Source organism: Asterias amurensis, chromosome 19 (assembly GCF_032118995.1).
Source record: "Asterias amurensis chromosome 19, ASM3211899v1".
NCBI classification, from domain to species: domain Eukaryota; kingdom Metazoa; phylum Echinodermata; class Asteroidea; order Forcipulatida; family Asteriidae; genus Asterias; species Asterias amurensis.
Genome location: NC_092666.1, coordinates 15,541,189 through 15,559,021, shown reverse-complemented (window position 1 = coordinate 15,559,021; position 17,833 = coordinate 15,541,189). Strand labels below are relative to the sequence as shown.

Here is a 17,833-nt window from a genome sequence, read left to right as displayed (position 1 = left end):
CCGGAGAAAGTGAGAACACGAACTGGAAAGTGTCAATTGAGTGTAGTTTAGAATGAGGAATGTATTCAAAACATGCAGTAATATGGGTGTATATGTGGTGTCAAGAGGCCTGCACCAAAAACAACATGCTGTACACCCCATGCTGATCACCTTTTGGGCTGTTAAGGCCCGATCCCACTGCAGTGATAACGAGAACGATAACGATAACTACGCAAAGAGAACGCATTCCATTGGTTGAAAGAGTGTGTGCGTTTTCTGCGCGGTGCAATTCGACCAATAGAATGCGTTTTCTTTGCGTTTTGATCGTTAATGTTTAGTTATCGCTGCAGTGGGACCGGGCCTTTAAGCTGTAATGCTAAAAGTCTAACGCTAAAAGTTTATAACGCCAAAAGTCTGTAACGTTAAAAGCATGTAACATTAAAATTCTGTAGGGCTACAAGGCGGTAACGCTTATGGCTGAAATGCTACATGGCTGTAACACTACAAAGTTGTAACGCTACACAGCTGTCACACTACATTTCTGTAGTGCTGTACATTTGTTCCTTACACCATGGAGCTGGCTGTAAAGCCCTAATGCATCAAAAACATTGTGAGCCAGTTCCCCTACAATGCTGTAACATTGTGTATTTATAACTATACCTTGATAATGAAGGCAGCAACACCACAAGTTGGTAGCAATATCAGACTGTCACACCATTGTTAAATTCTCACACCATGATGCTGATGGCTGTAACGCTGTAAGGCAGTAACGCTCTACCCTCATTGCTCAAGTGATGCTAACTGTTAGACCTCAGCCCTACACATTTCTCCTGTCGAAACCCATAATACCCTAACCCAGGGCCCAGGGCTTCAGCACAAAAAGTAGCCGTGCACAACAAAATTGTGCTTACCAGTATAAGGTTACAAGCCAAACAATGTCATGTGTGACTGGTATCCTGCTCATTACTAAGCCTGTTAGCAGGCATTAGTTAAACAATGTGTTCTGCTTTAAGCAGCTCTATAAATTGGTCCCCAATTATAAATAACTCATCCTGACAGAGCCCCTTGAGGGCAGTATTCAATCCTTACCTCTACCGTTAACGATCCTTTGATGTTATCACTCTCGCTAAGTCGGCCCTGTAGAGGGATAATTTGTCGGCTACTCGGATTCCGTTCCAACGAGTCTAGAAAGATCACTGCCTCGCCGAGAAATTCATCTGGAAACATAAAGTTCATCTTCATTATTCAATGTGATATTCTTGGGACCAGTAGGGCTCCAACGGTGCTGAAAATAGCTCAGTGGCATTAGTTACACTTACAGTTCCAAGTCTAGAACCCTGAGGTCACGGATATGTAAATACATGTAAAAGGGAGCCATGTAAGGGGTACCATCATGCCTTGAACTTTGCTCTTGAAGGGGCACAGTTATCTTCCTCTAAGGGGCATTTCTACATGTTCTATGAGGAAAATGTAAATTTGTATTGGAACTTTGCAAAGGACACCACAGCAAAAGCACAGGGCACCATGACAATTGCTTTGGAAAGCGTGGGTTAATCTGAGGCCTGATATACCATGCTTTATTCAAGGCAGTTTTCACTTCCTCTGAAATTGTGTCACAGACCACCACATAACGTCTGCAATATTGTTGCCGTGGTGAATACTTCATCCTTAGAAAAAGCAAACCGGGATAATTCTGAATTGAAATCATAATCAATAATTTAATTGTTTTTTTTACATTTTGAGCATTAATTTTACTGACTTCCTGAAGGAAAAATAATCATAAATTAGATTAATATAGGAAGAGTATCATGCCTATTAAAGCCATGCAAACAACATCAATAATGTACACAAAACCACAGTTTGAATAAAGATAAAAATACAAATAACAACAATAGGGAACCATTTTGATTTTGCATCCATCACATTTAGTTAGCAGTGTTTTCCAATGGTTGTTATACTTGCTAAGTAACTGAAACCACTCCAAGTGTTTCAACATTCTAAAAAGACGATAGCCAATGGTCTCCTTTTGTGTATGTTTTACGTCATACATTTTAAGAACTGATTTCAATAGTATTAAGAAGGTTAAGATGGTTTCATTTTGTCATTAACACACTGAACTCTTGTTTACAAATACCTCAGAAATGGCGGTAGATCTAGGGTAAATTGTTATTAGCTGCCATTTGGGAAACGGACTCCCTTCGTGTTTGTGCATTAAAAGTGGTATAAAGAATCTATGCTACATAGAAACACAATGAGAACTTCAAAGCTTTGCAGTAAAATTTTGGAAGGTTCCTTGAAAGTTTGGTGCAAATTTGTAACTAACAGCAACTGGACACGAAGAAAAGATATAAACCATTGCTGTGAAATGCTTTCTTTTCTCTAACATACGGATGTGACTTTGACGATTCTACATCTATAAAACATGTAAAAATTGAAGGAGAAAAATATAAAGACTTCCAAAATGGGAAAGGGAGAGTTTTAAAAACATCACTTTTAGTTTGTACTCACTTCGATTCACAAACTGAATGCCTTTGATGATAAGATGAAATCAGTAAACAGAAGAAGTTTAATACAATATTGGATCAAATAAAGTTGTAGCACTGGTAGTGGCAACTCAGAATAATCAAGGTTTAAAAATTTACCTTTTTGCACAAATTGATTTGATCCACCCATCACAAATTTCAATTTTTACATAATTGACAGACTCCAAACTGAAGAGCAAACCAATGACTCGAATGATGCAGATATTATAGATTTATGCTCCCCGGCTTTGGAAATATCAGTTGCTTTTCTAACTTCAAGATGCTTCAAGTTCCAGAGTAAAAACAGAAGAGATGTTCATGCTTCATGTATGTTTATGCCATGTTCCCATGATAACATTTCAAATCTCAGATGCATAAGTCCACTTGTGAAAGATTTCTTGTGGTGTTGCAGAACTTACGCAGTTGCGTAAAGTTGCAGTTGCTTAAAGTTTTATGAAATCGGCGGCAGAACTCCTCTGTCCCTTGAATGGAACATTAGGCTGCTGGTCCTGTGTGTTACATGTATGTAATTCATGTAAAACTAATCAACACATTTATCAATCAGAGAAGGTGAAAGTGTTTAATGTAATTTTTACCTCGTAGCATTCGATCCCTGTCATACACTTCAAATCTCAGCTCACTGGATTGGTTATTCAATTCACTGTAAAACAAACAGAAAGAAAGAAGTCATTTTACAGTGCAGTTGGGTGTTTCTGACAGATACTGTAGATAACTTTGTTTGGGCTCGATTTCATAAAGCACTACGATTCATCTTAAGAATGTAAGATGAGTTATCAATCATTGATTGGTAAAGTTACCACAAGTACACACTCCTCATGATTCTCAGCCAATAATAACCTTTCAAGGTGCAAATTTCCTCAATGATTTTGTAAATAAACTACTTAATTATTTGTTATCGTACACAGAATGATTCAACTGTTGCCATTGTCAGTTGTTGGTTTCCATTTCTTAAATTGTTTTGGTAAATCCATTGATTTATAAGTCAGGTACCAACTTATGGTATTCAACCTTGTGAGCTGGTTGTACGTAAACAGCTGCCAATGGCGATAAGGAGGATTAGGTGTCATGTGAGAGTGGTCCATTCAGGTACTGTGGCCGTCAAACATCTGCCAGGATTGGCCTATGCTCTACCGTAGCTGTTAGGCCATAGCGACCACAACACACTTCCCTGACAACTCTAAATCTCCAGCAGTCCATAACAATTGCTCCCAGGTCAGTCCAGGTCAGTCCAGGTCAGTTTCGTCAACTCCTAAACTGGGAGCAATTGTTGAGGACTGCTGAAGTTTGAGATATATATAAAGAATGGCAATACTTACAATAAGAAGTGTTCATCCCAGAATGGATTGACAGTATTACGTATGATGTTAGTCTTATGTTTCTGTCCTGGCTGATCTATAGTTACTACACAGTACGGATCACTAGCACTCATACCATCACGTTCCCGAAGACCGTTTGCTTTAATCACTGCAAGAAAATCAAACATTCTTATCATTGGCGTGAACTGGTGACACTACAATAAAAAGTCCACCTACGATGGAAGACTGTTGAGACAGTGGCGATAGCAGACATACATGTAAAGGTTCAATATTCATCTCTGAGTGTGCACATGCTCAGTGTCACATGCGTAAGTCTGAGTACGTGCACTATTGCCGAAAACTGTGAAATACATGGACCATCCAAAAGTCTCCCATTGACTCCTTTAGGAACAAATTGAATCTCAAGCAATGAGGTGGAAAATACATCATTTGTAATGCTGCCTCGCGAGTCACGTCTGTGCCGTGCGTGGAATATCCTCAGAATAAATTAGATGAAATGAAAGTCCACTACCATCATGTAAAGTCACTTACCTTTGACAAGAAGTCTCCCTATCTGCAGGTGTAAGTGTTCGTCCCATTGGTGTGCTAGTCATTGGTTTACTGCGCACGTTGGCATTGGTCTGGATCAAAGTACAACAGAAAATACACACATCTTAGCATCAATCTATCCATCTTACTTATTAGTTTTATTGACAGGGAAAGTTTCCATAAACAGTCAGATTTTTAAATTTGGTCCATCAGAACGTGGAATGATTGATGTTTATTTTATGAAACTCTCTGCAGAATAAGGAAATGTTGGCAGCTTTGTCTGATGATGCACTAATCAGTCCGCATTGCAAAGGGATTATAGAGCAAAGAAGGCGCAAGATGGGGAACTTAGGCTGAAATGAGAACTCTGAACTGGACGCCATTTAAGTAAGCAAGTCTTTTGATGCAATAGTAGATCAGAGCATGAATAACAAAACATTTGCTTGCTGGAATGGAGGCTCTGAATTTCGTGTTTCAACAAAAGAAAGAGCTATCTAATCTTCAATATAAAGCTTCCTTCAAATAGGGTAAATTAGTAAAAAGAAAAAAGTAAAGGTAATTCGCACATTTTGGCAATCATGTTATAATTTAGCCTTTTTTATTTGTAATCTTTTAGCAAATTATTTATATTAGAACGCAAATTAAAGTAATATGGAACAGGGGTTAGAATAAAAAACAGTTCAGTGTTGTGAAATTTCATATTAATGTAGCATCTTAGGTTTGAGAGCGGATATTGTTCAAGATCTGTGAAGGATGTGTCCCGGACCGCGGTTTAAGTGGGGAGCGGAAGCGTCATCTCCAACACATACAGTGGATGCGCTGACCTCGTGCAGGTCCTGGATCAACTGAAGCAGAAATGGCAGGGCACCGCGATCACTTTCAGGGCCTTCCACAGAGCATCACGATCCACCGAGTCAAAGGCTGCCTTGATGCCAATGTAGGCAACGTGAAGAGGTCTCTCAAAACAGAAGTCAGAGGATGAGCACGACATCCAGAGTGGACCGACCTCTTGTGAAACCAGACTGGCTGGGTTGTTGGTGACGGGCGAGTAGAGGTTCTAAGCGCGAGAGCTGGATACTATTCTAGGAACGGAGTTTATATTCCCAAGTACAATATATAATATTGGAATCCTCTTCTCACAATGTGTAAGTTTCAATACGTAAGATGCATGGTTGGTTCAAACACTAGAAACAACATGCATTCATGCTTGATATGAAGCCTGGTTGTATCCCCCCCCCCCCCCCCCCCCCCCCCCCCCCCCCCCCCCCGCTATTGTGTCCTCATTCTGTGATTGGAATTTCAGGAATTCTTACGTAGAAGGGGAGGAGTGTTATTCTGTACCTATGAGGAACCTATGAGACCATTTGGGGAAGGGGGGGGGGGGGCCTCTACTCCCATATCAGGCATGGTATACTAACATGCAAGGTTGTAGTCATACTGTGGATTACAGGTATCAGGTTTACAGCAGTTTGATAACGTAGGGTGTGTACAAATCATTAGAGCCGTGTCTAAATGAGCAACTGAGGCTTAATCGCAACATCTACTAGTATTGAAGCATAGGATGCCCATAGCGACACCGTTAGAAACATACATAGCCATAGCCGATAATTTTGGATTTGGCAGCTTCGGCTATGACTGTTGCCAAGGGTGTCGCTAAGGATTTCCTATACCTCAATGCATGTTGGCATGACGATCCAGCTGTAGCCGTAGCTATAGTCGCCCATTCAAACATTGCTTTACATGCTGCAATAGTGGATTACAAGTACATAGTGTAGGGTTCAGCCAAGTCACCTTAAAGCATCCATTCCTATAGCAACTTTCTTCAACTCAACAAAAACAAATGTTTGACACTTAGATCCAACATTACAATACAATTGAAGCATGAAGTAAAGGCTCTACACACACATGTAGCCAATATCTTTCTCATAACTGTGCGCCATATTCCATGCTTGAATCATTATAAACACAATCTCCACACATTATTTCCCCATTCACGTCATTGAGCCAAAGTAATAGAACTGATTATCTGAACATGCGAATGAAAATGAAAGAGAATATTAATGGTCATGAAGCTCTAGAAATGCGTCACAAGATGCCATTACATTTATAAACAGTTTAACAGGATGGTACAGCAATGCGGTCAGTTGTCTCCATGAAACAAACATACAAAATTTACATAATTAAAAAAAATAATAATAATAATTGTTTCATTTGTGATTATTTGAACAAATATCTGCACGTGTCCAAAAAAAATGTTACAAATACTTTTTACCCAGAGATTGCAAAGTAAGCCATCAAATTAAACTGTATCATTTTAATTTATTATATTTTTATAGAGAAACAGAATTGAATCAAGCTTTTTCTATTTTTAGTTGTGTTATCCTCGACAATTCCTCAGATTACACTGTCTTTTATGCTTTCTTTTTTAATTTACTGTTTTTTGTCCACGTGTTGTATTTTAAAGAACTTTGTGGAGATTGTCTACTAAACAAATAAATAAATAATAAACAAAAGGTCTCCAACTGAAGCGTTACCATGTCTTTTAGTACCTGACGTTAATGGTTAAACTGACCAAGAGTGAGTCAGCTTGCCTGTTTGCTGTTACCATGGTAGCATGTAATCGAATGTTCATTATCTGCATACGTACCCTGATTGGACATCGTCCACTATAAGAGCTAGACTGCACACATTAGTCAGTAGCAATAATAAAGCAAGAAACACCAAACACACTGTTAGAACACATAGGGTACCAGACAAGACAAATCAAACTTTCTGCTGTATCCAGGGGCTTTCTCAAACCTTGGCTTGGGCTCTTTGGACTCCGTCTCCGGCTTAGCCTCCGGACCCAGCGTTCGCAATGGAAACGCAGCGAGTATGAACCAGCCTTCAGGCCTATAGATTTTTAGAGCAGCGTGTATTTTTATAGCGGTGGTTAGAACATCAGCAGACAGAGCCTGAAGTCATAGCTGGAGCCCAAGCCAGGGTTTGAAGAAGGTTCCAAGGGTCTGTTTTACAAAGATCGAAGATTGGTCTTAACTTTGAATTGATCTTAATTGCTAAGCAATGTGTGATCACTACGCTAATAATGGCAACTCAAAGATGAATCTTAGTGCCTTGTGAAATCGAGCCATGGCCTGATACTTTGTTCTTGGGAAAGGTTAAGGACCAAGGGCTGTTTTTCTTTAGTCATGGGCCACACTTTTCTGAAAACTGAAACTTGTCTACAAAATTACCACTTTAATGGGCACCACAAGGCATTGACCAGGAGCAAGAAATGCCCTCGGTCAAATATCAGGTCATCGGTGCTTCAACGCAGGCCTACAATTTCATCTTTGAGAGGGCAAGGCCATTCTCAATTTTGGAAAGGGCACTTCAATTGTAAAATCTAAAAATCGATGGGAACTTTTGAAGAAGCACCTAGGCCAAGACCAAGGCGAATTCAATGCTGTTTTGATTGAATCAAAATTCATGAATAAACTGAAACTTCTTTGAAAGGAAAATGTAGACCATTGAAATGTGACATCATCCAATGTTTTTGAATTTTGACAAACAATGAACTTACAGGTTATCTAACACCTTCGTTTTTTCACCATTTTAACTGAGGTTAGAGAACGGTATTTGTTTTTCCATTTTCATAAGGACTTCATGTATTTGAAAATGAGTGGATCACAAAACTGAATCTGACCTCAGTGTCCGGTTTTAGTTGTTTGTAAACAAATAAAGTCTTTCAGTGCCAATACATACTGGTTGGAATGCCGTCCGTTGTGACATGGTGAACTGCGCTGAGGTTGGGGTCAGTACCTCCCTAGGTACCGTCTTAGTGGAGAGGTCAACTGAGGTCATTGCCCCCATGATGGCACCTCGGACAATCTCCTCCACCAGCATGAGGTCAACAGGGTCATTCTATAAGATGAGAAACGTCAGTTGTTAGTCTGGGGCTCGCCTGGAACAAAGGCTCAACTTCGTAGGGCGTATCAACTACCTTATTTAGATGCTTAAGCCTGTGTCTCATTTCATGGCTCAGCTTACCGTAAGCAAAGAATCAGCCCTTACAGAAGCAGGGAATTCTGCGCTTTTACGTCAAGCGTATTTCACGGGGTAAGCAGGGAATTTTTGCTTGTGCCCATCATGTGACTCCACATTACTAGGCAATCTGTGCTTACACAGCTAGAGCAAAAATTCTGCACTTGAACAGTAAGCAGAATCAGGTGATCGTAAGCGCAGAATTCGGCAGTAGGCAGAGCCATGCAATTGGGCCTAGATGGTAACATAAAAGGCAGTTTACACTTTCTCTCTAAAACAAGGTGCCAGACTAAACTGTAGTGTATTACTTACCTTACTAGATGTCTGAGGCCTAACGGTAAGAGACAGATCAGGTTTACTATCAAACGCTGCATTAACCTGGAGTAGTTCATCCGACAGACATTGCACTTTGCACTGCACCTGTAGAACAGGAAATCAAGCGACATAAACAATGGTTAGTCCTTCTGACTTAAAGCTATGGACCCTTTCGGTACAGAAAAAAAAAAAAAATTCACAGATTTACAAATAATTTACAGGGTTTACAGAAGGTAATGGTGAAAGACTTCTCTTGAAATATTAGTCCATGAAATGCTTTACTTTTTGAGAAAACGGTAAAACAATATAAATTCTCGCTAACGAGAATTACGGAGTTGTTATAAACACATGTCATGACACGGCGAAACGCGCGAAAACAGGAGTGGGTTTTCCCGTTATTTTCTCCCGACTCCGATGTCCGATTGAGCCTAAATTTCCACAGGATTGTTATTTTATATATAAGTTGTGATACACGAAGTGTGGGACTTGGACAATACTGTTTACCGAAAGTGTATAATGGCTTTAAGCGACATCATCGATTGTTAGTCCTTCTGACTTGTCAACAACGAACAGTTTCAAAGTGATGGATGTGTGACTCTTAATCTCCTGCTTGAGTGTGAGCATAGAGTAAGGTGTGAGCAATGACAGGATCGCATTCGCTGATGATGGGGGCTGAGGCTTTAAGATGTAAATGATGGGGGCTGAGGCTTTAAGATGTTTGTTTCAAATTAAAAATGGTAATTGTGAATTTGGTCGGTAACCTTAACCTGTGTTTGTGTGACTTTCCTAAAATGCTTACTGAGATAAGCCCAGGTCTGCATTTTATGTGTAACTGCAGAACTTGTTCATAACATTATGATTGTCTATTCACACATTGGGTCGTATAGTTTCATCGAGTCAACGAGTGCCAGCATGTGGCAGCGTGTGGCAGCTTCGATTACCCCCCCCCCCCCCCATGCATAATGCTGCACATGTAATGTTTCTCACTTAGCACTAATAATACTCCCTACCACAACAATACTCCGGACCATGGCTGTAGATATCTAGATGCAGATGATCCCTAATTGAAAACCATAGTGAAGAGACAGGTGCAGTAATGAGTGCCGTTATTGATTGCATATGTAGCTAGTCTCAATGAGAGGATACATTTAGACTGCGACAGTCATCGCTTTCATTTTGAAAGCCAACAGTTTATTTATAATGTAGCCTATCTCATAGATAGTGTACAGTACATTGATAATATTAAAAGGGAAAACAGAAGTGCAAAACAACTTACCAACCGAAAGGACCCATGGTAATAATGCAAACAAATATTGAATATAGCCTGACGCTACAAATAATATTAGCTCACATTTATAATGCACCATGTCTGTTGTAAATTACACTTCTGCCACAGAAATATCAAATTTGTTGGAGCAATTGCTAAAAAATGAGACGAAACCCTAGACAAATATTTACATAAAATGAAAAGAGGGGACAAATTAAATTTCTAACACCAACATTAGCACAGAATCAGCCACAGACCTCATAATGCATGCCAACAGTACACATAAGCCACATACCGGAGAAGTTGAGATTATAAAACTGTCCAACAATGAATGCATATATTACACAGAAAGTGCAGGGGCAATGTTTACATTCAATAAATGTTAAAGGATTGGGGTACTTTTCAAAATGTCCATAGATTTACATTAAAATTACTCAGTTCAAAGATAATGATAGTGGAGAGCTTTCCTTCAAATATTACTTACTGAGGTGCTGTAGTTTTTGAGAAATGAGTAAAACAATGTCATGAAAATACGTTTGTAAATGATTTAAAAAAAAAAAGTTGTCTCATGAGACGAAAATTATTTTCATGACATTGTTTTACTAATTTCCCCAAAACTGCAGCACCTCAGCACGTAATATTTTCAGGGAAGCTTTCTACTATCATTATCTTCAAACTGTGTAAGTTTAGTGTAAATCTGTGGACATTGTGTTTTTTGTCCTACAAAAGTTACATAGACCCTTTAAATATCTATCACGATTAAAACATTTATTATAAATTGGCTTATCCATTCACTGATCTGTTTATCGCTCAGTAAGCGTTTTATTCTTCTTCTTTTTTGCATCGATGTCATGCAGTAATCTGTTTTTCACTATTTTCTTGTGACCCAGATAGCCGATCAATCTCAAACTTCTACAGGTTTATCAGTTTATGTACATGGTGGATTATATAAAGTGCTTTAAACACTGCCAGCAACTGTATTGTGAGCAAAATCAATTCTGTAATGTTCCTTTAAGTAACAAGAGCAAAGAACCCATAATAGATACAGTATTGATCTTGAAGCAGACTCAAGCCCCCCCTTGTGACTTGTGGATGCATTATAAACACCTTACGTCTGTACGTACAGTATAGTCAGGGTCCTATTACACAAGAACACACCAAAGTGAGTTTGGGGCAATTTTTGTGAGTTCCAAAGGCTCCTTCAAATGTCCATGGATGACGCACAGAGCTTGAAATTGATCTATACTATTAATCTGAATAATAATTGAGGCTACCTAGCCTTGGAGAAAGACTCTGTTATAATAATAATACGCAGTACTTATAAAGCGCTTTATCGCAACCTCAGGCATCTCAGAGCTCTCAATGTTTATTTAGTTGTCTACAGCGTATGTGGAGCTGTGTTCGCAATATAAGACACAGTTATTTATAAAGCACCATGAAATGGTTCACAAGGTGCTGTGGTGCAATCTGCAGCTAACCATGACAAAAAAAACACCAAGGCGAACCCCTTCTCTTAACGATAAGTGCACTACAGTGTAGGTTATTTTACGTGCACTATAGACCTACAACACACTGAGTCCTACTGATACATTCCAATACCGGCAATAATAGTCCGGTGCCTTGCTTAAAGACATAAGTGTCAATACCGCTACTCAAACCCATACTGTTCTGGTCATAATTACCAGAGCTTGAGCACAGTGCGCTTGATAACTCCGCCTCGGTCTGCCAATTATCACTGGTAGCCCAAAGGCCTGGTAACCTCCAAATATTACTCATTACTAGTCCTTTATATTATTTGTTTAATAGTCCTGAATCAACAATCCAATGACTCAAACGAAATGCAAAGCAATCTGTTTCTTGCTGCTGTGTGAGCAATTCACCCCAAAATAACAATATCAATTAATTATTAGTTTTTACTATTTGATTGCATATCTAATTTCACTTTACTTTTAAAAACAATATTCCACACTTCAACAAAAAAAGCAGAAATAGGCAAATTAAAATGAAACAAACAAATGAATGTAAAAAAGCAATTTAAAAAATCAAAGACAAAATCAGTAGGTAAATAAACAAAATAGTTAAATGAACAAATACACAATCAAAATAAAAAAATAAAATGGGGCATGCATGGAGAAAGGGGAACTAAACAGCGAAAATTGGAAAGTAACACCAAAAATATAAAACGGTCAAATTCATAAAGAATAACTACTTGTGTAGATAGTTGAAATAAATGTATCCGTTGGGCCACGTTAAATCATCGAACAACAGATACAAAATCTACATCACACATACATGTACATGTACACTGGGATGCTGGTTTACGCATAGATGACTAACTATTAGAATACTATACCTGCAGTTTAAGCTGCCAGCAAATAAAGAAGAAAAAGATAAATTTCATGTCATTCCCTCTAGAATTTCCTTTGTATGAAGTAACACTAGTACAGTGGATAGACAGGGCAATCTTGTACATTCAACAATCAAACAAACTCAGGGCAAATTTTACAGGCACACCGAACCAAAATAAGAATGAAAAGTTTTAAACAGTAATTTGAGCGACTTTTATTCTATAAAAAAAACATAAATTGGCCTGTTCCCGAGTCCACACACACATTTATTTTAAACCCAGTGAGTACCCACCTTTCCAATGAGATTTTCAATGGAAACATCACACGTTGAGAGTTTGACACTACTCGCTGTTTGCTGAGTAGCAAAGATGACAAAGGAAACTCCTGCTGCCTCTACCTGGCACGCCACTGTCTGTTCAAAGATAAACAGAAACAAGAAAAAAGAAATTATTATTTGAAGCTGTTTCTGATAATTCGTCTAACTGACAATTCTGGATTCCATTTGAGGTTGAACAAAGAAAAAAGTGACAAGAGCGGGATTTGAACCAACAACCTCCCGAATAAAGTGCGTACAATATTTTGTTAATCACTGGCCATTGACCGAAACAGTTGTTGGTTACAGCCGCATAAACATACCCCCATGCTGTTGTCCAACTCTTGTACATGTAGTTTGTTATTATTACTCAAGATACCCTATGAGAAAGACTCTGCTAGGGTTGAAACATCAGGCCATTCATTTTTTTCTTGTTAATCAATGTTATTGCACCGATATTTGCAATGAAGTACAGAATGTTTATTAAACATGTAGGTTGATGATACTGTAGTTGACTGACCATCCAGACATGTTGTACATCTAGGATTCTAATCAAGGTGTCAATTCCAATCAAGTGTAAATGATGACCTTCAATATTGACACCTAGTAAAATGTCATCCACAAAGTAAGACAAGATATTAGCAAGCTAGAAACACAACACCAGACTGTAAGATTATTCAGAAGAAGGCAATTAGTGTGAACGTAACACAAGCTCAATCTCGGAATACTTTCCTATCCGAAAATTTCTGCAAACGAGATCGATCCCTGAGCATCCCCTATTATTTATTGTCAAAGACTAGTCTTGACAGTCTCAACATAAGCATAAAATAACAAAACTGTGAAAATTTGAGCTAAATCGGTCATCGAAGTTGCGAGTCACACCATGGTCACCTGAAGTTATGTGCTTTCAGATGATTGATTTCGAGACCTCAAATTCTAAATCTGAGGTCTCAAAATCAAATTTGTGGAAAATTACTTCTTTCTCGAAAACTACGTCACTTCAGAGGGAGCCGTTTCTCACAATGTTTTACACTATCAACCTCTCCCCATTACTCGAAATCGAGAAAGGTTTTATGATAATAATCATTTTGAGTAATTACCAATAGTGTCCACTGCCTTAAAGAGTACCGGGCCTAATACTTCCCAGAGGCAATCAAAGGCAATTGCCTCAATGCCCCCTGTTCATTGCCTTGGTGCCTTTAAATGCTCCAGTTAGAATTTCCTCATATGCCCTTTAACAAGGAGAATATGCCTTTGTGCTCTTGCCCTTTCAAAAACGAAGCATACAGGCATGGAGTACATACAGTGTACATGAAGGCATGTAGTCAATAAAAATATATCTTTATGTTTAATTCACACATGAAGAGTATCTGAGGACGACTACTCGGCGTCTTTAAGACAGCTGTGCGTTTCTACCCATGGCCTTAGCTATCTAGTGTATGGGATCATATTACACAAGATGTTACGAGCCGGGGAGCAAGCATCTTCTCCTGCCTCAGACATGATTCAAGGTCCTTCTGGAAACGTGGATGGAAAGGGTAAGGGTCGTTCTGAGGTATAAAGATTTTATCTTAGGGATGCCTTAATGGCATCATTGATAGACAGTAATACTCGCACTGTGATGGATGCCAGGATGCTAATGAGCATCTATATTTATATTTATAGGGTATGGTATCAGAGTACAGCTCATGACATTAATCTCGAATAGACCCAGGAACTTTTATTGGGCCATGGCTCAATTTCACAAAGCACTGAGATTCATCTCTGAGATGTTAGTATTGCCATTGTGTTGTGTATTGTGTAGGCTTATGCGCCAAACCAATCTTAAGATTCATGTATAGAAGCAGAGAAAATATATCAAACTTAATAATTATCAAACAAAAATTTCTGTTCAAGGTGCAGAGAAGCAGAGAAAATATATCAAACTTAATAATTATCAAACAAATAATTTCTAGCATAACAACTTACTTGGTAATGAGTAATGGGGAGAGGTTGATAGTATAAAACATTGTGAGAAACGGCACCCTCTGAAGTAACGTAGTTTTCGAGAAAGAAGTAGTTTTCCACAAATTTGATTTCGAGACCTCAGATTTAGAACTTGAGGTCTTGAAATCAAGCATTGGAAAGCACACAACTTCGTGTGACCATGGTGTTTTTTTTCTTTCATTATTATCTCGCAACTTTGATGACCGATTGAGCTCAAATTTTCACATGTTTGTTATTTTATGCATGTTGAGATACGTACATCAAGTGAAAAGACTGGTCTTTGAAAATTACCAATAGTGTCCACTGTCTTTAATTAAGATGGAATATTTGTACGTTTTCAGCATTTTGTCAGCAGTGAATATACAGGTTACATGTAACTCAGTACCCTGCCAAATGCTCCAGTTAGTAAAAAATTACTGCATTTTAGTTTTATTAGACTTTGCAGTCAAAACCCAAATCTTGTACTCGCTTCTTGTGTTGCATTGGGTACATTGACCAGAACAGTTCTGATTAGTCTCCATTAAACTTTAGTGTATAATAAAATGGTGTAAATGCCAAGAGACAAGCATGACAAGGGTGGAATAATAAAACCAGCTGACATTAGTGACATGAGACAAATCTAGGCCACTTAGTAGTCTTGCAAGCAATTAATTGCACAATTTACTACCCCCTTGGGCTGCTTTACAAAAAGATTAAAAATGCAAGATAAAGCAGAAACACTGAAAATGTAGACTTCAAATTTAAAATGAAGGGGCCAATACATGGATCACAAGCGAACACATTTCAGTTAATCCAAATACGTCCGGAAAGGTAAAATAAATAAGTGATTAGAAATTGTGAGAGGATAAAATGTAACAAACCCTCAACCTTGGCCTGGGAAATTGGAAATAAAAAATGCCTTTAAATAAATGACCCTTCACCAAACAGTAGTCAAAACCAAGAGCAGAAAGACCAAATACCAAGGGTAAAATATACGAGAAGTGAGGAAAGGAACATATTAAAATGTAAAATAAATTAAATTAGAATGAAATATTAATACCACTGGATCACAGCGCTATGTTTGAGAAAATGAGAGAACAAAACAAACATAATGACATTAAATAAAACACTGTTAACAGTTATCAAAATAGCCAGTTTAGTAAATTGCACAGTAAGTGAATGAATTATTTTGGTTCTCTAACAATGTGCGGACATCACAAATTTTAATCGCTAAAACTCGCCTTGCATTGCTTGCAATGATGTTTATCAGACTGATCTTAGCTCCGCCCCATTGATGCTTTGACCAATCACAATCAATATTGAATAACTTGAAACTCTAACAACAAGTCAGACACAATTAAAATCCCATTACTGCAAAAATGTATGTAAACAAGTTGTCACTATGTGGATTGTTGCTGTGCATCTTAAGTGGACGTTAAAGTGATTGACTGTGGATTTTATCAACCTGCACAGCCCTAGCTTTTTGTCAAGGCCTTCATAGCGTAAACAGCGAATGGAACAGGAGACCACGCGCACAAGTCAAATGGTTCGCCACTGGTGTGCCTGGTCTCCCATTCAAGTCACTTGGGATCAAGGCTCTCATAACCACCAAGGCCTTGACAAAAGGCTAGTACACAGCTCCAGTGCACAGCCTGGTGCACTTGTTGGTTGAGCACAAACCCATAACGAGGTGACTGTTGATAGACAGGTTGGTAAATGAAGGACTGGCAGACCACTTAATGAACACATCAATTGTCAAAGAGATGTAATGACAATTTAAAAGTCAAATATTGAACCACTTGAGTTGCTGTTAACTGGGGCTGGCTGCATAGGACTGACATTTCATCTTTGAGACGGCAATGTCATTTACGTTTTTCAAAGAGAAATTCCATTGGAAACCTTAAAAGTCTTTGAGAAACTTTTGAAGGGGCACCAAGGCCAAAAACTGCCGTTTCCACAAAAATCTCTGTTCAAAATACCTTTTACTTCATTGGGCCTTCATTATAGACTGACTTACCAGTACACACTGATTTTCAAGGGGCTTTTATTTAAAAAAAAGAAAAAAAAAAAAACACTTGATTGTAACAAATTGCTTCAAAATAAGCTAGTATGTCAATTGCTTTCTTTGTTGTGCTGTGCATAGAGGCCGAATGTCTCGTAACCTAAATAATTATTATTTGCAGTCTGTGTAATATGTGCAAACAGTCAACTTTCCTTATTGGAATAGCATAGTGGACACCTACAATTGTAAGTATCACACAAAAAATGTGCAAAGCTTGCATTTTGTTTTTAGCATTTGTGACGCCGTTTATAAACAACCACATCATCAGGCTGTCATCAAATTTATGTTTTGCTGTTCAGAAAAAAAACCTGCCAAGAAACACAGCAGTTTTATAATCATTCCTGGGGCTGAATCTGCTTTCAATATCATCTGCTTTCAATATCAATCATGGGCGAGAGTCATTGCTGACAAACAAGTCTGAAACTAGGATCATAGCTTTAGTAAGTATGTTTAAATAATGGCATTCTTAAGACAGAGTAGGTTCGGATCCCACCCAAGTAATATGCCTCATGGATGTTTTTTACAGAACTCAGGAAAGTACTGAGTGCACAGTGCTTTTTTTGAACACATATCTATTGAAGGTTAAAAAACAAATTAATCTTTACTTACAATTATTATAATTATCTTATACACATAACAATGTTTCCTAGTATACCACATTATTGTACCCATTAGTGTGGGCAGAGCCACACATGGCTATTGTCTATACCTACCGACCTACACACGCTCAAATAAATAATAATCCATCCATTTATTTACCATCTCAACCCAACGTAATTACTAAAGCCCTTGCAGACTGTGAGACAATACAGGCCGCTCCACTATTGTGCCTCCAGTGCATGAATTTAAGACGTTACCATGGAAACAGCAATGAAAAATGCTAAGTGCCGGGATGTGTTACCTAGGAGAAGTGTGGTAAGGATTCATGCAACGCATCGTGGCATGGACAGGATGGTCCAATCAATGGGTTGTCTGTGGTAGACATTCACAGCAGGTTAAGTTTGACTGGGTGATCATTAGAAGAAAGCAAATTATAAATTGACGCTCTTTATCTACATGTTCTGGACATAAAATACTAGGGCTTGAATGTGGAGACAAAACTATGAAGGGATGCAGCTCAAAATGTTTACTGTACCAGAAAATTTGTCACAAGACAACATGTTTTATGAGAATC

General features: G+C 38.4%; 1 protein-coding gene across 1 annotated transcript in view; it reads right to left on the bottom strand.

Moving 5' to 3' along the window:
* The window catches only part of LOC139951309 (phospholipid transfer protein C2CD2L-like), a 46,762-nt gene that overhangs the window by 22,070 nt on the left and 6,859 nt on the right, over window positions 1–17,833 (bottom strand). Inside the window, 10 exon segments of the mRNA XM_071950134.1 lie at window positions 1,069–1,196; window positions 3,098–3,162; window positions 3,839–3,986; window positions 4,370–4,385; window positions 4,387–4,458; window positions 7,014–7,046; window positions 8,111–8,269; window positions 8,702–8,809; window positions 12,325–12,336; window positions 12,612–12,731. Of these exon segments, the coding sequence (XP_071806235.1) occupies window positions 1,069–1,196; window positions 3,098–3,162; window positions 3,839–3,986; window positions 4,370–4,385; window positions 4,387–4,458; window positions 7,014–7,046; window positions 8,111–8,269; window positions 8,702–8,809; window positions 12,325–12,336; window positions 12,612–12,731 (861 nt within the window).